Source organism: Dermochelys coriacea, chromosome 14, assembly GCF_009764565.3.
Source record: "Dermochelys coriacea isolate rDerCor1 chromosome 14, rDerCor1.pri.v4, whole genome shotgun sequence".
Classification (NCBI taxonomy): domain Eukaryota; kingdom Metazoa; phylum Chordata; order Testudines; family Dermochelyidae; genus Dermochelys; species Dermochelys coriacea.
In genome coordinates this window covers 10,240,700-10,267,397 of record NC_050081.1, presented here as the reverse complement: position 1 = coordinate 10,267,397, position 26,698 = coordinate 10,240,700, and the positions used below count along the sequence as shown (strand labels likewise).

Sequence of the window (26,698 nt, the reverse complement as noted above, 5' to 3'; positions counted from 1 at the left end):
CTGACCCAGCAGGGTATTTGCATGTAATAGCCCATTGGTCATCAGCATGGATTGAGTTTGGGATCTCTGGATTTAACAGCATGAGCTAAGAGACCAGATGCATTAGCTTGGAGACAGTAGCAGATTCAGATCTCAATATGTGGTCCAGCTATTAGAGGGCAACAAAGGCCTATATGGAGTTAAAACAGGTTACGCTTCCTCTCCCCTAATGCCAGCTGGGTGAAGCTCATCCCTAGCATCAGAAGCCCACAGAAATTCAGCTCCCCATGACATCCGAGTCAGCAGCAGGAGCCTCCAGGTGACCATTTTCAGTTATGCCGCTCCCATGAGATTACATGGACACGCACACCCTCAAGAAGCCCCTGCTCCTTTGTACAGCAGAGATGACAATATCAGGCAGTCAGCACAGCTCACGGAAGTGCCAGGTTCAGAGGGCAGTGCCATACACACGCCTGCTTACTGGGAGGGGGAGAGAGAAAGGCGGAGGAGTTTAAACAGTCTCCAGTCAACTTGTCAGTGAGATTACACAAAGCGTGCTCTCACCCCAAGGAGTGCCAGCTTGTTACCCTCACTTTCCCCGGGAGGGATTCATTATGGGCTGAATGTGGTTCTTTGTCCCCTTCTAGTGGCTAGTCTGTAATAGGGACAACGTGTCTGATCCCTTAGCTAGCATTTGTAGCAATCGAAGGTAAACCAAATTAAGGCCCCTCTCAGTTCTGAAGAATGTCCATGCACGGGCTTAATGCAGTTTAACTAATCCACTTTTAATTCACACCTTTAGTTAATCTGGATTAGTTTTCCTGAGCATCCTCATGTAGACAAGCCCTGAATGACATGCCAAACATCACAGAGAAGAGTCTGGAGGTGGAGCATGGAACTGAACCCGGGTCTTCCAAATCCCAGGCTAGCACCCTACCCACTGGATTATCCTCCCTTTTTAGGGAGCAGACTCCCACTGACTTCAGTGGGCTTGGACCAGGTTCTTATTTCTTTAGCTCAAGCTGTACAGGATCATGCTTTTCAGCGAGTTCTAACTCCATTGTTAGTACCAAAGAGGATTACCATGTAAACATAGGCCATTCTTAGTCAGATTATTACAATGCCTTCTGTACACTTCCTGTCAAAATACTAATTATATGGGTATGTGACTAGGGTGACCAGATGTCCCTATTTTATAGGGACAGTCAATATTTGGGGCTTTTTCTTATATAGGCGCCTAGTACCCCCCACCCCTTGTCCCAATTTTTCACACTTGCTTTCTGGTCACCCTATATGTGACAGAATGTTTCCCATGTCCACACCATTGTAATTATTTTTGTACAAGGCACGTCTTGTAACGAATCACTTGAAAAAACACGAATTTGCTTGTCAACATTGTCCTGATAAAATGCGTGTGGCAACATTGTATGCGAAGTTATAAGACTTCCCTGTATGATGTTATTAATACACATTCCAAACCACAGCCCTACCATGCAAAATTTGGCAAACAGGTCTGTCCTAAAAAAAAGTAATGTGTGCTCTGCTTAATTTGCATTTAAGCAGTAACCGGAGTCATGAAGCAGGAAGGGGAGACAAAGGAAGTTCAACAGGTGGAAAAAACCCCAGCAAGGAATATTCTTCCACATAAACTGTGTTTCCTGACTCAGACTATAAAAAGGAACAAAAACCCCAACCCCTCCCCCGCATCCATTCAATGCATGTGAACAACAAAGTAAGTAGCCGATGGACGGCTGAAAGCATGTCATGAGAAAACTTCACTTTGAATTTAACAGTTTTAAATTAGGCAACAGTTGCAGTTTATCTTTATTTTTCTTGTAACCGTTTCTGACTGTTATGCCCCATTACTTGTACTCATTTGAAATCTCTTTATAATTAATATACTTGTTTTAGCTAATCCAGTGTGTTTAAATTTAAGTGCGTGTGAAACTCCACTGTGGTGTCAACTGTGTGCATATTATTTCTATTACAGACAAAGAGGCTTTATAAGTTGTATTGTCAAGGAGAGGGCTGGGCAGCACAGAACAGACATCTCGGGGTGGGGGGGGAAAGGGGGTCATCCTGCACTATACGGTTGGTGGGAGCCAGCCAGAGTGTAACCCGAGAGGCGGGCAGGCTGCAGTTGCACAGACATTCAGGGTGTGGCTTGCATGCTGGAAGGCTGTTTGTGAGTACAGGAACTCCTCACTTAAAGTCGGCCTGGTTAACCTTGTTACATTGCTGATCAATTAGGGAACATGCTCGTTTGGTAGCCACCTGATTTGTCCACTGCTTGCAGGAAGAGCAGCCCGTTACAGCTGGCTGGTTGGAACCAGGGTGAACCGGCAGCCCTCCTATCAGCTCCCCCTAAGTTCCCTGTGTGGCAGCCGCCCAGCAGGCTATCAATTGCTGGCAGTTCAGCTGTCCCTCCTCCCACTGCCACGTGTTGCTCCTGCCCTCTGCCTTGGAGCTGCTCCCCGAGACTCCTGCTTGCTGTGGCGGGAGGAGGGGAAGAAGAGGGGGGCTAATGTCAGGGTGTCCCCCTCCCCCCTGCTCCTGCACCCCGCTTACCCCATCTTCTATAGAACTGGGGGGACACAGGGAGGAAGGGAGCTGCTGCCTTAGGCAGCAGCTGCCGACTGGTCTCAGCTTGCTGCTCTAATTAACAAGGCAGGGTACTTCTGACCCTACTCTTCATACTGAAAGGGGAAAGCGCATCTCTATCTCTCAAACACACACAGGGTGTGCCTCTGTCTCGTCTGTCCTCCCTCCTTTCCTGCTGCCTTGTTGAGTGAGAGAGTTAACCCTTGAGGGCTCAGTCAATTGCTAGTTCATCATTTAGCAGTAAGGCATTCCCTGGGAAATATCCCATACTCTGACTCCTCCACCTCAACCAAGCTTCACAATCATCATCACTGTGTACCGGTATTAAATTGTTTAAAACTTATACTGCGTTTGTATATAGATATATATAATATAGTCTTTTGTCTGGTGAAAAAAAATTCCCTGGAACCTAACCCCATCAGCCACACTATCAGAGGCTCGTTCACCTGCGCATCTACCAATGTGATATATGCCATCATGTGCCAGCAATGCCCCTCTGCCATGTACATTGGCCAAACTGGACAGTCTCTACGTAAAAAAATGGACACAAATCAGACGTCAAGAATTATAACATTCAAAAACCAATTCGAGAACACTTCAGTCTCTCTGGTCACTCGATTACAGATCTGAGGGTGGCTATTCTTCAACAAAAAAACTTCAAAAACAGACTCCAATGAGAGACTGCGGAATTGGAATTAATTTGCAAAATGGATACAATTAACTTAGGCTTGAATAGAGACTGGGAATGGATGAGTCATTACACAAAGTAAAACTATTTCCCCATGTTATTTCTCCCCCCCACCCCACTCCCCACTGTTCCTCAGATGTTCTTGTTAACTGCTGGAAATAGCCTACCTTGCTTGTCACCATGAAAGGTTTTCCTCCCTCCCCCCCTGCTGCTGGTGATGGCTCATCTTAAGTGATCACTCTCCTTACAGTGTGTATGATAAAACCCATTGTTTCATGTTCTCTGTGTGTGTATATCAATCTCCCCTCTGTATTTTCCACCAAATGCATCCGATGAAGTGAGCTGTAGCTCACGAAAGCTTATGTTCAACTAAATTTGTTAGTCTCTAAGGTGCCACAAGTACTCCTTTTCTTTTTGCGAATACAGACTAACACGGCTGCTACTCTGAAACCTGTCACATTTACATTAAATCTCATGGGGAAATTGGATTCGCTTAAAGTCGCATTTTTCAGGAACATAACTACAACATTAAGTGAGGCGTTTCTGTATCCCAGGTGGGAGCTCCTTCAGGAAGGTATCATAAGGCACCCAAGGTTTTGGGGCAGGGGGTGACAGAGCTGCTCATTACTCTGGATTGTACCCCGGTACGTCACAGGGTGTTCACTTAAAAGTCATTCTTATCTGAGTATTACAACACCTTATCAGGAGCCAAATACAAGAAGCTAGGATCCCAGTGGCTAGCATAACCCCAATAGCAGAACAAGAGCCATTTTTAAACAAGGGCTATCCACTTACACTGGTTTGTCTTTGCAGCACCCTCACTTCATCCAGTGCCAGAGAAGCTTTTTCGCTCTGATTATACAGCTCCGTCAGTCTGTTCTTCAGCTGTGACTGCAACAAAACAGACCAGACCCCAAATTAAAAGCATGGATACTGCACCTCTTCCCAATATGCACCATAGAAATAGCGAAAAGCTAATTAAAAGGTTAGTTTTAATCAGCCTTTATCACCAAAACTGGATTTTTTGTTTTAAATCCAATGTTCCTTAACTGTACAAACAAACAAAGACAATCTCTGTAGACAGTTGGGATGGTGAGCAAGCATCACTGATGCAACGCCATGTTTTCCAAGTTGACACGCACACGCAGTCCTGTATCAATGACATGAGTCTACCAAGGCAGTACTCCTATCACAGCACCTCTGTCAGAGCACTCTTATCACAGCAGCCTTCCTGGCTCTTTTGGGTTTAAGAATGAACCTTAACATAATTTTAATCTAACCCCACCCTAAATAGGTACCCCAAATCCAAAAAAAATAGGCCTTCAGATTTGACTTACCCAATGGTTCTATCATCTTGGCTCAGTTTCTCTCCAGTGTGTTGCTAAGAAGCCCTGCCCGACCGTGTTTAGGTTCTACTTTGTACACACACAGAGCAATACAGTTTAGGCAGGATGAGAAAGGTTTGTTATATGAATTCAATACGTCTCACTAACGGTTCAAATTGAGCTACCTGGGGAAACACATTTGGTTTCACCATGAGATTTCCAAACCAGAGCGGGCTTCTTCTACCACCCAGCCTGTGCAGAAGACTTTTCAGCTGAAGTTCTTAAAAGGCTGAAGCAAAAGGAGGCAAGTGTCATTCTCCTCATTTTACAGAGAGTAAATTAGAGCAACAAAGGTGAAGCGACATGCCCAAGGTCATTCAGCAGGCCAGTGGCAGAGCCAAGAAGAGAACCCAAGTTGTGCCGACTTCCACTCCAGTGCCCCACTGGGCCACAGCATCACACTAGCTATGCCTGGGAGTCACAGATGTGTTTGTGCATAAACATGTTTATAGCCAGAACCTAAATTGCAGAGCTTGCACATCTCACATGGAAATCGATGGATGTCTTAAGCACAAAGACTTGCAAGACTGGGCCCTTAATAAGCCATGTGATTCCTCAACTCCCCACACTTTCATCCCTCTTAAAACCCCCTTGCGAAGGCTACTTTCCTGGTCTACTACACACAGATTCCGCCACTTGAATATTTAGGACCCATTTCTGTGACACACAGAGCACCCACTCTCTTTTAAGTCACAGGGAGCAGAAGGTGCTCAGCTCCTCGCTTGCTCAGGCCCTCGATCTAGATCTGAATAGCTCTAGTGGTTGTAGATCTGAAGAATAAAGAGCTCACCACTGGCACAAGTTCTTCATAATTCACTGGACTGTTGTCAACGGGTTCAAAAGCTGCAGGTGTGCACCTGTGGTCAGAACGGAGTCCAGACACCCCTCCCCCATCCTATCTGTGCAGGCCCACTCAGAGCCCCACAGGGCTCTCTGCATGATGCAAGAGCTTGCCTGCAAGAATCCAAATGCAGATCCACAACCTTAGTACATACAGTGATGTACAATGGTGATGAAAACAATGGAACTTCACTACTCTGCTGTGTCCCCATATGACAAAGGCTAAGCCACCATAGATGTCGGCAAGGTCTGCAATAGCTCCCCCAAAACAATTAAACATGAACCATTGTAAGGCCCAAGCATTCAATCCTATGCCAGCAAATCTCACGCTGACACTGGTGGGGCTTTAGCTGTGTAGGACTACAGGATCAGGGGCCTAAGGTCAGTGTCCACTGAAATACCTGGGAAACCCTTCCATTGGTTTCAATGGGCATCAGGGCTAAGTTTCCAGTCCTGCAAACACATTTACAGCTGTGCGTGGTGCTTACTACAATGGGCCCAATCCTGGGGTAAAATGCTGACCCCTTTGATGTCCATGACTGAAGTCTGAGAGAGCTTATTGGGCCCAGGATTTCGCCCTAAGGATTTTTAAAGAGTAGGTGAACTGGTTTTCTGAACGTGCAATAGCTGTGATAGTTTGAGGTACATGGCTCCTCTTATATTGACTTCTTTCCACATTGTCAGCTATAAATCTTATGTTTATCTTTCCCCACTTTTCCTCTGATAAGCAATTCAAAGAAAATTACAAAGAGGGCAGTCACTGTGAAAGATATTTCCCCCCAGGAAAGAGTCAGACTGGCTAGCCAACAAGTATATGCAACAGCAGCAGCAAGGACAGACTAGCTGCTCTGGAGACGGAGTACTGCTTTAGCCATTAAAGAACATTTCCCCATTGCAACCACTTTCCTTACCTATTCACTCCTTTGGCCTCTCCCCCAGTCAGTCCAACGCCAGTACTAATTCATGCTAAGTCTGCGGGTGATGTTATAAGATGGGCAACCTAGGAATGAGCCCGAGACCACCACCTCATTGCATGCAGCTCACATCTGGCTTCCTCCTGCCCTTTCCCTCTCTCCCTCCAAAAAAAAAAAAAAAAAAAAAAAAAGCCCTTATTACAACTCAAAAAGAGTCACTAGCCTTGGCTAAAAAACATTAACATAACTCCCTATAAGCCTGAGGTCAGACTGCCCACCTTGGGCATCTTTGGCACTGGAGAATATCAGACTGGGGCCTCCTGTGCCAAGTTCTAAAGCAGCACTATGTCCCCCAGAACAGTTTAAGAAAAAAAAGAAAAAAGCCTTCATGATCAACACCTAGATTACTACCCAGCTGATTCATGCACAGAAAACTCCCTCTGTGCCCAAATGGCTCCAAAATCTGGACTGTATCATGATATGTCATAAAATGCTCTCTTAAAAGAGGATGGGAAAGATTTCACAGGCAGTGGAACTGATCTTCAGAGCCTGTCTTTTTGTTATAACTAACCTGGTCTATGGTCCTGATGGCACTTTTGGGGCCCGCAATTCCCTAACTACCTCCCCAAACTGCTGCTCCTAAGGCCGCCTCAGCAGTAGCAGGGGCAGCTGTCAAGGATCTTGGGAAGGGTGCAAGGGGCATCTTCTAAGACAGGGGGCCTCAACCTTTTTTTTTCTGAGGCCCCTCAACATGCTATAAAAACTCCACGGTCCTCCTGTGCCACAACAACTGTTTTTCTGCATATAAAAGCCAGGGCTGGCATCAGAGGGTAGCAAGCAGAGCAAGTGCCCAGGCCTCCACACCACAGGGGGCCCCACAAAGCTAAGTTGCTCAGGCTTCGACTTCAGCTCCCGGTGGTGGGACTCAGGGGCCCCGGGCTTCTGCCCCACACGGCAGGGTTTCGACTTTCTGCCCTGGGCCCCAGCGAGTCTAACGCCTGCCCTGCTTGGCAGTCCCCACCCCACCCCCGAGCCCTGCTCGTGGTCCCCCAGGGGCCCCAGACCCCTGGCTGAGAACTGCTGTTCTAAGACAATGTTTCTCAATGACCGGACCGTGGACTGGCATCAGTCCCTGAGATCTCCCTAACACAGTTTAGGAAGACTGCAAACCGGTCCCTGCTATCAAACAGGTTGAGAGACACTATAGATCAGTGGTCACCAACCAACCAGTCAATCCTAGAGGATCTCCCAGTTGATCCTAGAGGATCTCCAGCAGTGCAGCGTGGCTCCCTGCCTGCCCCGGCCCCATGCCGCTCCCGGAAGCAGCCAGCGCAGCCCTGGGGGGCAGAGGTCTCCCTCCGCGCACTGCTCCTGCCTGCAAGCACTGCCCCCGCAGCTCCCATTGGCCAGGAATGGGTAGCTTTGGCCAATGGGAGCTGCAGGAGCGGTGCTCGCAGAGAGGGGTAGAACCTCATGCCCGCCCACCCCACCCCCCAGGGCATGTTGGCCCCTTTTGGGTGCGGCATGGGGCCCCCCGAAGCAGGCAGGGAGCCTGCCTTAGCCTTGCTGTGCCGCCGACCGGGAGCCGCCCAAGGTACGTGCTACCCGGCGGTAACCTGCACCCTGAGCCCCCTCCCGGAGCCAACACCCGACACCTCAACACTCTGCCCCAGCCCTGACCCTCCTCCCGGAGCCAGCACCCCGCGCCCCTTCCCGGAGCCAGCACCCCGTGCCCCCTCCCGCACCCCAGCCCGTGCCCCCTCCCGCACCCCAGCCCTGAACCCCCTCCCGCACCCCAGCCCCCCACGTCCCCTCCCGCGCCCCAGCCCTGAACCCCCTCCCGGAGCCAGCCGCCCGCGCCCCCTCCCGGAGCCAGCCGCCCGCGCCCCTTCCCGGAGCCAGCACCCCGCGCCCCCTCCTGCACCCCAGCCCGTGCCCCCTCCCGGAGCCAGCCCCCCACACCCCCTCCTGGAGCCAGCCCCCCACACCCCCTCCCGCGCCCCAGCCCTGAACCCCCTCCCGCGCCCCAGCCACCCGCGCCCCCTCCCGGAGCCAGCCGCCCGCGCCCCCTCCCGGAGCCCAGCCCTGAGCCAGCACCCCACACCCCAGCCCTGAGCCCCCTCCCGGAGCCAGCAGCCCACGCCCCCTCCTGCGCCCCAGCCCTGAGCCAGCCCCCCACACCCCCTCCCGCGCCCCAGCCCTAAACCCCCTCCTGGAGCCAGCCCCCCACGTCCCCTCCCGCGCCCCAGCCCTGAACCCCCTCCTGGAGCCAGCCGCCCGCGCCCCAGCCCTGAGCCAGGCCCCCACGCCCCCTCCTGCGCCCCAGCCCTGAGCCAGCCCCCCACGCCCTCTCCCGGAGCCAGCCCCCCACGCCCCCTCCCGCGCCCCAGCCCTGAGCCAGCCCCCCACGCCCCCTCCCGCGCCCCGCCCCCCACGCGCCCCAGCCCTGAGCCAGGCCCCCACGCCCCCTCCCGCGCCCCGCCCCCCACGCCCCCTCCCGCGCCCCAGCCCTGAGCCAGCCCCCCACGCCCCCTCCCGCGCCCCAGCCCTGAGCCAGCCCCCCACGCCCCCTCCCGGAGCCAGCCCCCCACGCCCCCTCCCGGAGCCCCGGTAGGTGGTCAAAAGGCTGGAGGCCCGGGCTGTAGACGTCCAGGGGGCGGGAGAGGTCAGATGGCCGCGGCGCAACCCCAGCCTCGTGCCCGGGCCGGCGCCTCGGTCCGTGCACGCCCTGGCTCGGGTCCCTCGCCCTCCTCACCTCCTTCTCCGCCTTGGCCTCCTGCAGCGGGCCGGCGAGGCAGGTCCGGTGGCTGACCAGGCAGACGCAGCAGATGCAGCTGGCGTGCTCCCGGCAGAAGAACTCCAGCAGCTTGTTGTGCTCGGGGCACTTCCTCCGCGGCAGGTCCCGCAGGGGCGGGCACAGCGCGTGGTCGCGGAACGCCGGGCTCTCCTGGTGCGGCCGCAGGTGCTCCAGGCAGAAGGAGGCCATGCAGGTGAGGCAGGTCCTGGCCGCCGCGGCCTCCAGGCAGCTGTCGCAGGCCACCTCGGAGCGGCTCTCGTCCCAGCCTCTCTTCGCCTCGGCCGGGCCGGCGGGCTGGGAGCTCTGGAACTGCTCCACCACCCGGCACAGCACCGTGTTTTTCTGCAGCTCGGGCCGGCGCTGGAAGCCGGCCCGGCACTGCGGGCAGCTGAAGCCCGCCAGGAGGCCGCTCCAGAGGACGTCGAGGCAGGGCCCGCAGAAGTTGTGGCCGCAGGGCGTGGTGACCGGGTTCTCGAAGAGGCTCAGGCAGATGGAGCAGGTGAGCTCCTCTTCCAGCCCGGCCAGGGAGGGCACGGACGGCGCCCGCACTAGCTCCGCCATGGCCGGGGGAAGGTCGGAAACTGCTCCCGGCGGGGCGCCTCCGGGGGCACCGAGCCTGCTCAGTCAGCCGGGGCACCCGCTCCGCGAGAGGCGGGCCCGGGCTGGGAAAGTGAAACCCGCGGAGAGCAGCGGGCTGGCGGTTCCTGGAAATCACGTGGGAGGGGAAAGTTCAGGCTCCCGAGCAAAGCGCTGCCGCGGCTGGCCGCTGCTTATTCACCCCCGGCCGCACCTCTCGGGGGCGGGGAGCCGCTGGGGCTTAGCACAAAGGCAAGTGCAGCCGGGACGAGGGTCTCTGCCAGGCGTTGCCCTTCCCCTTCGCTGCACCCTCGCCCCTTTCAGGTTGGCCGGGGTGCAAACAAAACCAACTCCGCAGTGAAAGACTCGCAAAGCAGGGAAAGGCCCTATAAAGTTGCAAGGTGTTTGCCTGTCCCCGCCCCGTCACACAACATGCAGAGCCGCCCGTGCCACCGTTCAGCATGAGCTTGGCAGCCCATTTAAAAAGAAGGCAAATTGCAGGAGTGAAAGATCTACAAAAGCAACAGGAATTTGCAATATAAAAAAAAAAAAAATTGCAACGTGATTTTTTTCACACGTTTTATTGTGAGGTACTCGTTAGATAGATATCTTACATTTATTTGATTTTTAAATAGCCCTTCTGCCTTCAGGTCAAAATGGTTAATGCCTTTTATGCAATTTTTGAAAAAAAATCAGTATTTCCTGTTGCTACCCCAGATGTCTTTAAAGACAGTCCAGTAGCTCAGTTACTAAATAAAACAAGGTTATGTTGATTCAAAATACAGAAGAGAGGGAAATATGTATTTTTATATCCCATGCTATTGCCATACATAACCTAAAAGTCACTCTACACTCACATTAACCAGACCCACAGTAAGGCTCAGATTTACTGTCTAGACCAGCACAGTATTACTAGTATCCTGCCAAAATAACCCTACTTGGCCACTAATATTCGAGTCCACAGTACTGCAATCAAATGAAACCAATGAGACTCCATAAAGGTTCAAAGGTCCACCCCATGGATCTGACTGCAGGATCGGGGCCCTAAATAGCTCATGACTAAGGCTACATTTTAGTCATGGATATTTTTAATAAAAGTCATGAACAGGTCATGGGCAGTAAACAAAAATTCACAGTCTGTGACCTGTCCATGACTTTTACTGTACTATACACCCCTAACTAAAACCTGGGCCAGGGGCACTGTGGGTGCTGGGAGGTGGCCTGTAACCCCTGCTGGTACTGGGGGGAGGCAGGCGGCGGTGCATGGCCTGGGACCTCTGCTGGTGCTGGGGAGGGAGCTAGCAGGCTCCCTACATGGCTCTGACTGGCATGTCCCTGCAGCTCCTAGGGAGAGGGGCAGCCAGGGGGGCTCCGTGCACTGCTCCCACCACAAGCGCTAGCTCTGCAGGTGCAGCTCCCATTGGACGGGAACCACTGCCAATGGGAGCTGCAGGGGTGGCACCTGTGGACACAGGCAGTATGCAGAGCCCCCCTGGCCCTTCCGCCTAGGAGCTGCAGGGAGATGCTGGTGGGAGGCAGGGACTCCCCCCCCAGATAACCCCCCTTCCCCACAGCCCAACCCCTTGCCCCAGCCCTGAGTCCCTTCCCACACCCAAACTGCTGCTGCTGGCCCAGGGGATGTGCGGCTCAGGCAGCCCATGAACCAGTAGAGCTGCTGCAGAAGTCACAGAAAGTCACAGAATCCGTGACTTCTGTGACAGACACGCAGCCCTACTCATGACTATGTTGCTTGAAATTCACAATTGTTGAACCATTTATCTGCTTGTTGCAATGCTGTGATTTTTTAAATCTCATTTCAGTCTTTATTCTTTTATTATGCTAAACCATTTCATAGGTGGAAAAAATAAGTTTGATTAGGATGAACAGCACAGTACAAATAAATGGCCAATAATGAAGTTCACTTTCATTTTTTTCTGATTACATTTGGATGCTGTCCATTTTCTACACCTGTGTAATTGTCTGTGTAATCAAATAAAACAGAAATAGTAACAAAATAGTAATAATTCAAGAATCTCCAAGCATTTTATAAACATTCCTTAACTAGGCCTTACAATACTGTTCTGAGTATGTAGGGGTCACCGCTGCAGTGGGAAACAGCGGCTGTACAACAGAGAAAAGGAATACTGCACAACAATTTAGGATTAGAATCATGTAGAGCACTGCCAACCCCAAACATTCAGAAATCATAAATCAGCCCTCAGAAATCATGAGATTGATTTACAGATTGTGAGATTTAAAAAAAACAACACATTTGGATTATTTTTATTTGCCTTCTGGCATTTGCATCTTTACGGTCATATCTTCAAAACTATATCCATAACCATGAGGACTGGAAACTAACTTTTTAAAAAACCCTTAGATTCTGGCGTATTCACTTGACTGCAGAGTCTAGGGCTTAAAAAAAATGCCAAATATTGTGATCCTTGTGATAAAATGTCAAGACTTGGCAATACTGCATCTATGCAGTCAAAAGTGCATGAGGCAGTGTTATTACCAAGGTTAGAATTTGAAAAAGAGTAACAATACCTATATTTGCAAAAGGTGGCATGGGATCTTTAACCACCATGGTCAGGTCCTCCATTATAAAACTTTAGAAATCTCCCCTCCCCTCATATAATCCTCTAGCTCAGTGGTTCCCAAACTTGTTCCACCACTTGTGCGGGGAAAGCCCCTGCCGCGTCCGCAGGTTCGGCCGATTGCGGCTCCCAGTGGCTGCGGTTCACTACTCCAGGCCAATGGGGGCTGCTGGAAGCGGCGGACAGTACGTCCCTCAGCCGGCGCTGCTTCCAGCAGCTCCCATTGGCCTGGAGTAGTGAACTGCAGCCACTGGGAGCCGCGATAGGCTGAACCTGTGGACATGGCAGGTAAACAAACCAGCCTGGCCCGCCAGGGGCTTTCCCTACACAAGTGGCGGAACAAGTTTGGGAACCACTGCTCTAGCTCCATGCTGGGACTGGTTCAGTGCTGACTCAAAAGGAAGGGTGCCACTTATAAATTCCTAATAGCTCTTCATGTGAGAAATGAGCAAACTGACTAGGACAGTCTAAGAATAGATCAAGAACTTCCCCTACTCCTTGAGTCAAACACTATATTTTTGGTTTCAGAGTAGCATCTGTGTTAATCTGTATCCGCAAAAAGAAAAGAAGTACTTGTGGCACCTTAGAGACTAACACATTTATTTGAGCGTAAGCTTTCGTGAGCTACAGCTCTCATCGGATGCAGTGAGCTGTAGCTCAAGAAAGCTTATGCTCAAATAAATGCTAGTCTCTAAGGTGCCACAAGTACTCCTTTTCTTTTTACTATATTTTTATGCTTTCTGCATTTCTGGTTTGTGGAGATCATGAAAACTCATCAGAGGCCACTTTGATGTCTGACTCGACTGAAACCCTGATGTTCTGGAAAGCTCATGGGAGTTTTCTCCCCTAAACTGTCCCATCAGATTTCTAAACCAAAAATATCTGGATAATTTTGTGGTGCTTATGCAAATCAAATTGGACTTCTGACTCTACTGGGGTTTGGCCATCCCTGCTTCAATGACTGTCCTGCTTGGTCCACCCTATCACATCATTCAGATCAGCCTACACTCACTTTTCTCTGTGTACACTGATAACAGCTGCTGCAGCTATGTATTATTGAGCTTTATCTGAATGTGCAAACAGTGAGTAACAAACAATGCATGCAGGGTTGAGTCACTGACAAAGTTATAATGCATTTTTATATGCTATGGCCTACTCCTGTGATTAAGAAATGAGCTATTGTTTATGCTGTATTTGTAAAGGACCAGGGATACCAAGGTGTGCGTATAGAAACTGTTTCAATATAAATCTATCAGGAGCATATTTTCCCCAAACCAACTGTTATTAAACCAATTATATAGAAAACAAAAGAGAGAAATAGCTTTACAATAATTTTCAACAGCTCATAACTTTTGACTAACTCTGCCCAGTACCTAAACCAGCCAGCACTACCACACAGGAAACCTAGGTTCAATTCCCAGATATGACAGCTGTCCCTACAGGGCTAGCTGTAAGCTGTGAAAGACAGAAGCCCTGTTTCTCATATGCACTAGAGCTGCTTTGCATTACTGCACTGATGGACAGAGGCCTGAAAGATGGTGGAGCCAACCACAGGAGGATCAATCTAGCACAGAGGAATGGTACTAGAGACACAGAATTACCACAATGGATTTCGTGCTACCATCCCCTCTCCTGGCTGTCAAGGTACTGGGCTTTCATGGACCTCAGTGATTCCCCCACTGCAGTTAATAGCCAGAATGAAATTAGTGTAGCCCTAAACTGCTGTAAATTATGCTGGGAAAGATGGCCAGTGCACAGCCAGTAATCCATGCCTAGCATTTCAAATACATCCCAGTGGTTAGCATTGTAATTCATATAGATGCTTTTTCTTATATTCTATTTAAGACAGAGGTCTAAAGTGAACCTGCATTGAGAGCTGCTGATTTTACAAGTTACATATGATTAAAAAATACATTAGCAGGGGACACTGGTGTTTCCATCTGTAGCTACTCAGGGACCTGCAAGAGAGGAAAAGAAATCTCATAAAGCCTAAGAAAAAGTGGTTAATTTGTAACAATGAATCCTTACAATAAAATCTCTTAAGTATTTTTGAAGACTGAATCACATATACATTATCACTATGAGTTTAGGGCTATCTATATGGATTTTACCTCCACAACTAGAATTGCACCAGCACTATCTATCTTGCATGAACCATCAGGAAATGAGGAATTATTTAGTGGACTTTATTTTCTTGCTTAGTAATATGGGTGCTGACCTTGCACCGAATCTCATTGGCTTCTCATTGGGGTTCTGCATGGGCACACAGCCTCGCTCATGTAGATGCAGCAGCATGATCAGGGCCTTAAAATGGTTGCCAAGAAAAAATAGGATATTTTTACATTTTAGTTTAGCATCTGAACACAAGATGGTTGAGAAATGGAAAGTGGATAGAGATTTAAAAAAAAAAACAAAAAAAAACCTGTAGAAGAGAATTCAATGCCTGTAACCTTTTGGTTTGTTGCCAGCACTCTAACAGTATTATGAATGTAATAGAACATACAGGCTTCTGGCAAGAACAAAGAAACATGCCACTTTCCTAAAGAATTTGCAGATCCAGTATTAGCACAAATAGCTGGAGTACAGCTTATATGCATGTACATCTCCTGAGAAGTGGATTATGCGTCAGAACCATAAAATGGTGTAGACAAGAAAAGAGTGTCAAAGTGTTGAGAGAAAAGGAGTACTTGTTGCACCTTAGAGACTAACAAATTTATTAGAGCATAAGCTTTCGTGAGCTACACATCCAATGAAGTGAGCTGTAGCTCACGAAAGCTTATGCTCAAATAAATTTGTTAGTCTCTAAGGTGCCATAAGTATTCCTTTTCTTTTTGCGAATACAGACTAACACGGCTGCTACTCTGAAAAGCATTGAGAGTAATTTTACTCCTCCCAATTGCTAAAATTTTATTGTTCAAAGAAACATCATCATAATTATTTCTGTCGATACCAATTTAAGGATGAGACCTCCACTTTGATTTTTTTAATGTCTTAGGGGACACTGGAGTCTAACAATAAGCAAAATACTCATCACTGAAGAAAGAAAGAAAGAAAGAAAGAAAGAAAGAAAGGGAAGCAATGACTATTTCAGTTACTATCTCTTCTGTTATATCTCACTTGTGGAGAGTTTAACATAGATTACTACACTTTTAAGAGTGGGTCTGCCTCTGGTAGGAACATTCTTCACCAGGTAAATTGTGACCAAAATAGATTATTCCTCCAAATCATTAATGAATTGTACCTTAGTAGATATTAGATAACTAAGACAGTTTACAGCTAGGCAGAGGGATTTTGTTTGAGTCAGAGAGTCCTATTTGGTTTATCATAGATAACCTATATATGGGCAGACATAAGTGATCTTAACTAAGTCCTATGAAAGGGAAACAAGTATTTAATTCAGTTATTTAAAAGAAGCCATTCAAGAATTAAATTAGCAATGTTTCTTATAGGTCCACCACTCAAGGAGTGGTCCTGAGGCAGTCAAATTAATGAAAATTAAGAATCTTTAGTTTCAATTTTAATCCCATTACATCTTGTTTCCCCTCCAAAAGGGCATAGTCCAACCATTTCAGTGTTTAACATGAGAAGTTGTTACTTCATCAAATTATGTCTTTTCAATATCCCATTAAAATAATTTCAGAAACAATTTTAATTATTCAATTGGCAATGCTTTTGGAAACCATAAAAACTGTTTTCCAAACTTTTCCAAAATAGGCATTCATCCATCAATTCTCTCTCACTTTAGCTAATCCAGCCTGGAGTTGAGACTCCTCCATACTTTTGTTCTAAGCTTACCCCACTCTGAAGTTGTGCGAGGAGACTGTTAGTCCCAAAAATTAAGTTTTAGAATTGAATCTTCTACTAAACACTATGCATTATACAAAATAAGACTTCGCCACTTCCCCTATAGTCTACAATCAAAAACAATGTAGTATTGTATCAGTGCATGCAAGAATGTAAAAGTGACATTAATTAGTAACTGACTACATGCCAACCTTTAAAAACTGTTTTGAAAATATCAGCCCAGGCACACCATCTCGTCACCACCTTTTGATGTGATTTTGAATGGCAGGGGAGAGGGCAGATATTTGACTTGCCAGTCAACAAAATACTACTCCCAAGTGGGCAGAATTTTATAAAGCTGGAATATTTTGATTTACATTGGTCAATTTTAGAGATATGCAAGGCAACTGCAGATGCAGAAAAAATGAAATCTTAAACTATAATAATCCAAGATGTTTAATATCTAAGTAAATTACATGTTTCCTCAGTAGCTGTCAAAATAAAACTATAATAGGACTTTGTACAAACTCTGTATTCACTTAATTGAAATTTAGTCTATTCAAACAACATTGTTTCATACCAACTGACTTGATTTGTGCTTGTTGAGGGATTTGGTGGACTATAAAAACAAGACTCTTATAGTAATGAAATATTCTGCAATACTGCCACCCAGAGGCCAAATACAATTAGTAAAGGTGTATCTTCAAAAACCTTCTGTATAAGTACTTATACTTCAATTTTTATTCATGATACATTGTGTGTCACATTCAGCTGCAGAATGGGGAATATGGATCCTGGGTCTGTTGCACAAAATACATATTAAATGTCAGGACTACTCGGTTAGCAGATGACATTTCTGCTATAAGACATTGCAAAATGTTTCCATTTAAATAAACTGTTTGCAATTCTTTTGCAGAAATGAAAAACAATCAGCAGTTACCTAAAAACACAAACTTTTGAGAATAAAAAACTTATTTGGCTCAAAAATATCTTACTAGTATTTTTTATTTATGGTTTCAGTTCTCAACTAAATATAGTTTTTCATTTGTTCATTATCCCTATTTTCTAAATTTTAAAAAGTTAATATATTGAAACACAAAACAATGCCAAATGAAAAATAACCAAAAATATTTCAACTGATCATGTAGAATGTTAATGTTTTTGTATGTTCTGTATTTACACAGTAAAAAAAAAACAAAAAACAAAGAATATTGTAAATTTACACAATGTTATAATATAGATAAGACAAGTTCCCTAACCCAAATAGAGTACAAATCTAGATAAGAAGCCTATGACACAGACAGTATTTCAGGAGTCCGTTGTATCTAGCTGTTTTCTTATGTCTTATACTTAAGATTATGAGGTCTTTGAGACAAGGATCATCTTTGTGTCTGTGCGCCATTGTGCTAAGCAACGTACAATCAGCCCTCCTAGGTGCTACCATAATATCAGTAATAGTGAAAAAAAGCAACAGAGTATTACTGGAAGATACTGAATGAGGTGGGATTTAAGGAGGAAAGAAAGGGTTCTCGGCATAGGTCACTGAAACTGATCAACACAAAGGGCAACAGAAGAGTTTTTTAAAAAAGTGCATACAGAGTAGTTTAATACACATAGGAACTGCCTAGGAGTGTTGGACTCCAGTGTTCTAGTCCTTGTTCTGCCACTTGTTTTACATACGGTTTTCAATTTTGCCATCTGCAAGGGGAGGCTACCTACCTGCCTCTCGGGAGTATGTTCAGATGCAAGGTGCTATGGAACTGCAAGAAACAGCATTTATGCCAAGCCTTGCAGCAGTGGAGGAAGATAGTACACTGAGAAGTGGAGTATGTGTGGTGTTAGCTTTCGGACTTGTGATGAATTATAAATGTTATTTTAAGTTCTCCTTACAGTAAGTTATCTTTGTATTGTTGTTATATTGCTATACCCTTACAGAGAATAAACTTAACTGGAGCTAATGTTTTTAAAGGAATTCCTGTATTTCACATCCATGAGCAAGCAATTCCTAAATATGTAACTCATGGCTGTTTGGCAGAAAAACTGCTGTTTTATTAAAAACAATTTTAAAAAGAGAGGCAAATGTACTTTTCTATATTAAATACACCAAAATTGCCTTTGAAAAAACTTATTTATAGTTCCTTATACACAGTTTCATTTTTAAATTATTTATTAAAAAACATCCAGTGCATTTGCTGTCTTCAAAACCAAAAGAAAGTACTTCACAAAACAGTGAGTCCATACAACTATTTACACATATGGAAAATGAGTTCACATCTTAGAGTTTTATGTTCTCGGTGGTCGATTCATTAGTAGGAGAAGGTTCAACAATCAGTCTTGGTTCAATCAGCGCACCCCAGCTTTCAGTTATCTGAAACAAACACGTAAAATATTTAGCCTGGAGAGAAACAGATGAGAATTTCTTTTATTGTCTATATTTGTGCTAAGAAGATACATATCAGCTGCGCATCTATACAAGAACATTACTAAAAAGAACTACTGTATGGTACAAAGATCTGTATGGCGAATCCCTACTCTGCTCTTCTGCTTTCCCAATACACACAGAATTCCACTGACATCAGCAAAGATCCACACATGTAGGGAGAGTAAAATACCAGATGAATAGACAAACTTGTAAAAACTGAAATATGCTAGACGTAATATTGAATTCTGTTACATTAAGAAAAAAGTCTTCAAAAAATTTTGTTCAGTGAATTGTGTATATACACCTATACACCTGGGTAACTATTAAATAAAGGTATAATGTTGAAGTAATGATCGCTATAATATTAATATACACCAATCACTATAAAGAAGCAATTATTTTTTTGTTTTCGCTCATTTTCATTTAGACGCATTGACAATAAGAAATCTCATTAAAACAAGTAAGTTCCTTAGCTGCAACGAAGTGTCACATACAACTGATAATATTTCAACTGTGCATAGCACAAGGCCAAGCAGTTTAAAGAAAATTAACACACCTTCGTATCCTGAGAAACAGCATATTCTATCACTTCAGCTCCATCTGCAGACTCGTACACCAGATCAAACTTTCCTGGCTCTTTCACCACTTAAACAAGAAAAAAATGTGATTTCCTGTTAGTTTTATATAAATGTAAAAGTAAACATTATTTGTATAATATTTAAAAACTAGTCAAGTTAATTTATTTAATCAGCAATACACATAACAAACACTGATACAATCATTCACTCCCCAGTGGTTCAATGAAGCAGTTGAGCAGTAATGACCATACCCTACTCTGTGTTTATACTACACTGTATTACACTATACGGTATCAACTCATTAACCTAATTTGTTTGTGGTAGGGATCCATTTGTCACTGTTCAATTCTACACTGCATATAACTGGTATATATGTTTCAGAGATAGGTGACCTAGTTCAACCTCTTCCAAATTACAATACAGGTATCTAGTTAAGACCACACAGTAAAATCCAATAAAAAGTCAACATTTGCCAACTCAATCACAAATCTCTCCTGATTTAAGTATAAGGAAAAACTATGTCAAACTCAGATGTGTGGCAGCTGTTGATAAATGCTGATTGTTAAATGGCAACCGCTATACTTGCATTCAGAATTTCAATCAATTATTTCAGGTGCACTCCATTACTTTGTAAGGACTTAGTCCTACACCAAATAAAGTCAATGGCAAACCTATTGACTTCAAAGGACTTGTCCCTAAAATTTCTTCCATTCACAAGCATATGTCTATTCCATTTATTTTCATTTAACCATTTTAATCTTTCAGATGATACACTGCAGTTCCAATAGGACATTGTTCACTTTCTAGCTGTGAATGGTACAACTCAAAGTGAACTTTGTATGCATGATGCCACACCTGACAAGTCATTCAAGTATCCAAACCTGCTTGGCAATATGTACAACCAACTTCAAGACAGCAAGCAAGTACCATGGATTTGCTGCATTTAACATACTATTTTAATCTGTGGGAAATTTTATGATGTTTGAGGTTATGCTGAAAAAATGTCTGAAAAATTGTAATATATCATCTCACAGATGTTTACCACCACAGCAGAAATGACTTTAGATATTTACATACTGACTTCTAGAGTTGCATATACTTGCCTGCTGAAGATGAAAGAATCTCAAGCTCTAGCTGTTTGTTATCAGCATTCCAACTGATTATTTTTCCCTCCTTCAAAAAACAACAAAAATGGTCCTATGGTGAAGCATAGCAAATTTGACAAGCACTGTATTTCATATTGCATTACAAGGATATGCCTGAACACAGCCAGAGCACATATTTCTATTTGAAGAAGTCTTTTGGCCAGTTCTGAAAAATCTGTTCAAGTATTAAACAATTAACTTTAAAAAGTTTTAAATGAGCTGAAATTAGTAATACCAATAAACCTCAAATCTTGTATTGCTACATGAATCCGCAGTGACTGTGGCAATCAGTCAGCTATAAACCAAGTTTTCTTTGAAATTGCTGCAAAAGTTTATTTTTAATAATTCCATGAAATGTCTTGACAACTTCAAACAAATATGCCATGTCTTTCAATGTTCTTTGCATCCAGAAGCTTGGAATTTTTCCTCACATTTTAAATTGTTTGCTCTTAAATCAGCAGTATTGTTTGCATGTATTTTTCTAATTACAACACTAATATTTTGAATAGTTTTGTATTTTGTAATTATTTTTTATTTATATTGGAAATAGTCTGCATGGTAACATGAGAAGTGGGGGGGAAATATACAATGCACAGAATTATAAAATATTTAAGACTCCCACAAAATCTTGTCTTACCCACTATAGTATTATACATACATTTTTTGAAAAAATACCTTGTAGTCAGATACTTCTGGAGTGTAATTGTCAGTTAATTCCAAAAGCTGTTAAAAGAAAAATATAAATCATTAAAAGACATGAAAAATTATATTTCCTGCTTCTGGCCCTTGCTGACGCCACTTACTATCCAGCCTGGGCCCTATCACTGAGGTGAAGTGCATAAGATCTGTGCATTCTGCACCTAGACCCTAATGCTTGCCCCAGCTAGTATTTCATAACTAATTGCTCCAGTGGCTTTCCATTCAGCTTGGGCTTCAAGAAGAGATCAGTGACTCCAGCTTCCTCAGCACCAGTGATTGTTTTCTTTATTTTTGATTTTGGAAATGAAGTAGCATTATTTTTATAGCAAGATTTGTAATGATCTCACAGAAACATCATATATAGAGAAACAGTAACTTAAGATGATTTTCATAGGATTTTCACTTCTTTCTGGGGTGGTCTTTAAGGAGTTGTTTGTATCACAACAGCTTTTCCAGGGAAAAGAGAGGCATTCTGGGAAGGTTCAAAGTCAGCCTGATTAACTGAGGCTTGACTCAGGTGGTCCTAGGGAAGGATCCATTATACAGATTAGTCTAGGAATTCCTAATGAAATTGAGGTGGAGATGGAGAGTACGACATTTCTTTGCTTATGTTGTCATTTTATTAAGTTAAAACAAAATAAACTTAAATGCACCAGTTCCAAAGCTTTCTAAAATAGAGGCATCAATTGATTGCCTTCAAGTTGTGTCTTTAGAGTAAGACAATTTGAAAATATACACACAATCAAAACTATAGCAGGTTCTTTTATTCAAGAAAATACTTGGTGAGAGATGAATGAATGATTTTAGAGCTACTTGCAAATACAAGACATACCAGAAGGCTTAGAGGGCTTTGAACCAGTCAGAGTTTCAGATTTCTTATAAAAAGATTTAGACAAAAATGTCATTCACTGATAAAGGTGAAAAGGGGTTCTTTGGATACCCAGTTCTTATGCTAATGGTTGAAGACCTAGCTTTATAGTTCATCTGAAAAGGTTGTGATGTCAATCCTATTGGGACCCATTTTTCCTCATCTAACTTACAAGCTAGGGGAACCAAGATTAACTGCATATCAAGATAAATGCAAACATATTGTCTGATACTTCTAGAGCAAAAGTCACTAAATAATGCAAGTTTGAACATTGCAAAATTTTTGGATGTCACAGCTAAAGTAGCTGTGTTATATCTTGCAAAATGTATTATACTGGTACATCTGAAAGAGATCTGAGCCATATGACTAACACTATATATTTTAAGATTTCCTTACCTTAAAGGCAATTTTTTCCCCTACTTGTGGAGGGGCAGCTAATAGAGGTAGTACACTATATTCCCTCTTTGGGACTTCCACTGGATTCTGTGAAATAAACATTAAACCCATTGATTCAATTACTTAATTAACAAAAGCAATATTAATGCTGTATGAAAAAACTCTGAGAAAATCCATCAGACAAACCAGCATCCAACCCAAAAGGCAGAGCACAAGCTAGGTGTATAACGTAAAACAACAGTATTTTACAAACGCTTGTTCAGGATGTGAGTTAGCTGGCCTTAACTGTATGAACAGTACAATTGTATTCTTTACATTGGTCTTATTCTTATCTTTTTTGTTTTGTTTTTACAATTTATGCTCATTTGATGTGAGAAGCAGTGTTCCCTGGTGGGTGGAGCACTCACTTGGGCCTCACAAGACCTGAGTTCTATTCCCAGTTCTGGCACTGGCCTGTTGGGTGACCTTGGGCAAATCACTTCTCTTCTCTGTGCTTCAATTTCCTATCTGTAAAATGGGCATAACGATACCGACTTTCTTTGTTAAGTGCGTTGAGATGCATGGCATTAGAGCTAGTGGTATTACTGTGTTTTGTATATTCAATTACTAAAATTTTAGTAAGAAAACTATCAATTTAAAAAAAATCTTTAAAGAAATGTGTTATGAGGACATAAATAGTCACCCACCTGGATAACAACTGAAGTGTTTGTTGCTGCTTCATTTAACTGCTGCTCTTTCTGGCTTTCACGGCTGTAGTTGAAGAAGAAGCTATTGCTTTCTCCTCGGCTTCGACTTCGGCCCCGGCCCCGGCCTCGGATCATCCCACGACACCCACGGCCCCTATTTCCTCTCCAGAAGAAGTTATCCTCTCCTCTTCCAAGTCCCCTTCCAAAACTGCTAGGGTTTACAGCTGGTCCTTGATTGCTAGTTGGCAACTGTTTATCACCATTTCTTACAATGGATTTATTGAAGCCAACATTTGCTATGGGCTTTTTAATAACAAATGTCTCTGAATCTGAACTATCAGACTTTGAAGAGGATGTCTTTGCCTTGGGGGACTTTGACATAATGTTCACAATTGGTGGATTTTTAGGCAGCAATTTTCTCTTTGAGTTACTGCTTTGCTCCTCCTCCTCCATACTAGAGTCAGAATCTGAACTCGAGGACTGGGGTTTAGCTTTTTTACTAATTGCAGTCTTAGGGGAATTTTCATCTTTAGACTTGGCAGTAACTTTACTAGCAGTAACAGTTTTTATAGCAGAATTTGCAACAAGTTGGGATTTGTCTCTGTGTAGGGTTGCTGCCACAGGTTTAATTGAGGATTTATTTTGTTTCATATCCATTACACTGTCAGATGATGTGCTGGAGGAATCACAATCTAAAATTCCCCCTCTCTTTTTGCTGGACTGGGCTGCAATGTTTTTTACTGTGCTACTTTTACTAGGACTCAGAAGGAAACTGTCGTTGGCCTTTTCTAAAACAGTCTTTCCTCTAACTGCCCTTGTCTTTCTCTGCTTAGCATCCTTTCTTTCTTGCTCCAGCTCTTTCTCCCCCTCCAACTTTTTTTTAAGCTTTTTGGACTCATTAAGACCACTGTCCTCCTTACCTCCTGTGATACCATTTCTTCCATTCACCTCTTCTTTTCTTTTTCTTTTCTTGGACTTTTTCCAAGAATCTTGAACATTTACAGAGTCCTCTTCCTTACAAGAAAGATGTTCAGAGTTCTGTTTCTTCTTCTTCTTTTTCCTTCTGTGTCTGTCATCTTCACTTTTAGACTCCCCCTCCTCTTCCAACTTTTGCCTGTGCCTTTTTCTCTCTTTTCTTGATGAATAAGTGATACCACTACCCATCTCATCACAAATATCTGCAACTACCTCTTCCAATTTAACTCTGTGAAAAAGACAGAGAAACCAGCATTCAGTATAAGTAGCAAATTAATATTCCTTTCTACATATTGAGTTTGAAATAGTTATTAGATTATTGTTTTTTAGAAATAAGGATGTCACAGCTATTCACTTAGCAGCTAAGGAATATTACTTTAGTAGATGAGGAAATGCACCTATAAATCTCCCAACAAATTATGCCACCAGGGACTAAACTAGCTGTCAAACAGCCTAAAATCCCCATATGCTCATTGGTGGGGGGAGGCGGAGGGGCACAGACAGTGTGCACACACTGCAGCATGTCCCTGTTGCTTGAGGGGACCACATGCCAGTGCAGATGCCATGGAGTAGGGGTACTCAGTGGAAAGTCTGCAGGGAACTTGCTTTCCTCCAGTACCTAAGAAGCTTTGTCTTGAACCACAGATTTCCTCTAGCCACACTTGTCAAACCTTAGGTGTTTGGTCTGAGGCACAGGCTGTAGTAGAAAGAGAGCCCTGAGACATAAGTCCTTGTATCAAAGACCTGCTATGAGACAAAACCTGCTCACAACATCTGACAAAAACAGGGCTGATATTGCAGAAATACACATTCCTAAGAAGTGCTAGCCACAAAGTACTCACGCAAACACATCCCGATATCAGTGGTACCAGAACATCCCGATATCAAGAATGCTACAAAAACATTCCCCAAGGATAACAGGAACACACTGACCCCTCCTAAAAGATAAGGTCAGGGAGAGAGTACGTAATAAAAACATTTTGATCCAACCAATGTGTACTTGATATGTGATAACTACCCACGTCAGGGAGCCATAACTATCTATTTCAAATGGGCAGTACTAACTTGTTTGTATCAGAATATAAAGATGCATCTCAGAGGGAGTATCTTTGTCTAGCCTAAGGAGGAACGGAAAGTCCCGCCATTCACTGAGCTGCTCCATTGTTACAGGCATACATGTATTTAGTGGTCCGGTAGAGTCTGCCGGATACTAGTACCGTGCTTTGTCAACAATAAGCCTGGCTGGGTGCCTTCGTCCCTTAATGAATCTTGTGGGCATTGGGCGGTTCGCACAAGGTTTATCGTGCCAGCTGTCTGCACAGGACTGGGGCAGCACTCACAGGGAACACACACACACACAGCCAAATATCTGTCAGCATCTAATCACACAGGCTTTGTGGGACATTGCAGGCCTGCCTCCAGAATCTCAAGATTTTAAGGTTTCAGAGTAGCAGCTGTGTTAGTCTGTATTCGCAAAAAGAAAAGGAGTACTTGTGGCACCTTAGAGACTTTTCCTTCGGTAAAGGACTGAAGGTAAAAAATCCATTACAATCTACATACCACACAGACTATGCTGACAGCTTGTGCCACACACTCTCAAATTTGTTAGTCTCTAAGGTGCCACAAGTACTCCTTTTCTTTTTAAGATTTTAAGGGTATTTCCAGGCAACAATAAAGGTGCTTTTCAAAGAGAATTGAACCTAGGCTACAATATGACTGATTGACATGATTTTAAAGGTATTAAAAGGCATCTGCACAAGAGGGTGTTCCAAATCGTGTTAGTTAACTATTTTCAGAAACAGGTTTTCCCACCACTCGGCAAGAGCAGAGCGGGGCAGCCATGAAAGGAGAGTTGCGAACCCTCCAGGATTGGCCTGGAATCGGTGGGCATTAAATGATTAATCTTTAATGAAAGATTATGTCATGTGATGAAATCTCCAGGAATACATCCAACCAAAACTGGCAACCCTACAGGAAAGCAACGCCGCAGAGAACGGAGGAGGTGCAGAGAGACGGCTCCTGGCCAGGCTCGCTGGAAAGCGGAGATTTGAGCCTCGAGGCCCACGCTCCTCCAGCCACCTGGGGAACGGACGAGTTTCCTAATAATAATAAAAAATTATAAAAAAATAATAATTAAAAAAAAAAACAACCCTCTCTTATGCCTCCATTTTTTAGTCCCAGACTAAAGCAGCACCTTGGGCCAAGGGATCCTAGGCAGAAACATCAGGAGCGTTTATCGCCCACGGGGGCAACTGAACCCTGCCCAGATGTGCCCCCACCAGGATTCGCTGCTCTTCCCTCCCCCCCCCCCCGCCGCCTGAGGGAGTCTCGCGCCGCTCCCCCGCCCTCTGAGGGAGTCTCTCGCGCCGCTCCCCCGCCGCCTGAGGCGCGCGCTCCCGTCCCCGATACCTGAGGGAGTCGTTGTCCCGCACCAGGCGCGCGCTCTCGGTCGGCGGCAGCAGCGCCCCCTCCAGGAAGAGGCTGAGCTGAGCCCGGCGGCTGAAGCCGAACTTTTCCCGGATAAGGCTGATGAGGTCGGTAACCAGGCGCACTTGGCTGGGCTCCAGCAGCAGCCAGCACAGCGAACATCCCGGGCTCCCCGGCGGTGGGTAGTCGAAGAGCAGCCGGAGCCGCACGGGGCCCCCTCCACCGGCCGCCGCCATCTTGGACAAGGAGGCCGGAGAGGGGAGAAGGTGCTACGGTGCCCCACGCGGGACAAGAGAGGCATCGCTCAGACGCCACCTGTCGGCAGCAGCGGCGAACTGCAGC

At 44.9% G+C, this 26,698-nt stretch overlaps 2 protein-coding genes across 12 annotated transcripts in view; both read right to left on the bottom strand.

Moving 5' to 3' along the window:
* Positions 1-10,231, bottom strand: part of LOC119842782 (E3 ubiquitin/ISG15 ligase TRIM25-like) — a 36,971-nt gene extending 26,740 nt beyond the window's left edge. For 3 of the 9 annotated variants that reach the window (XM_038371360.2, XM_038371356.2, XM_038371361.2), the window contains exons 1-2: positions 9,163-10,175; positions 4,064-4,159 (exon numbers count right to left, since the gene is read on the bottom strand). In XM_038371360.2, coding sequence (XP_038227288.1) covers positions 4,064-4,159; positions 9,163-9,765 — 699 coding nt within the window. In that variant the 5' untranslated portion in view covers positions 9,766-10,175. Of the gene's footprint in view, positions 1-4,063; positions 4,160-9,162 lie in introns of all 9 variants that reach the window. The other 6 variants (XM_038371355.2, XM_043497321.1, XM_043497320.1 and 3 more) reach the window with 5 other exon arrangements.
* Positions 10,232-14,211: 3,980 nt separating this feature from the next.
* COIL (coilin) lies at positions 14,212-26,668 on the bottom strand. 3 transcript variants are annotated; one of them, XM_038371362.2, is made up of 8 exons: positions 26,339-26,668; positions 22,955-24,158; positions 22,269-22,355; positions 20,981-21,028; positions 20,264-20,333; positions 19,139-19,227; positions 18,433-18,528; positions 14,212-14,335 (listed from the first exon to the last, which is right to left on the bottom strand). In XM_038371362.2, the coding sequence occupies exons 1-7, from the start codon at positions 26,590-26,592 to the stop codon at positions 18,436-18,438; spliced, it is 1,845 nt and encodes a 614-aa protein (XP_038227290.1). In that variant the 5' UTR covers positions 26,593-26,668; the 3' UTR covers positions 14,212-14,335; positions 18,433-18,435. The 3 variants fall into 3 exon arrangements, with proteins under 3 accessions (XP_038227290.1, XP_043353260.1, XP_043353261.1); XM_043497325.1 differs by having other exon boundaries at positions 18,448-18,528; XM_043497326.1 differs by lacking the exons at positions 14,212-14,335; positions 26,339-26,668 and adding an exon at positions 24,772-25,423 and having other exon boundaries at positions 18,310-18,528.
* Positions 26,669-26,698: the final 30 nt, after the last annotated feature.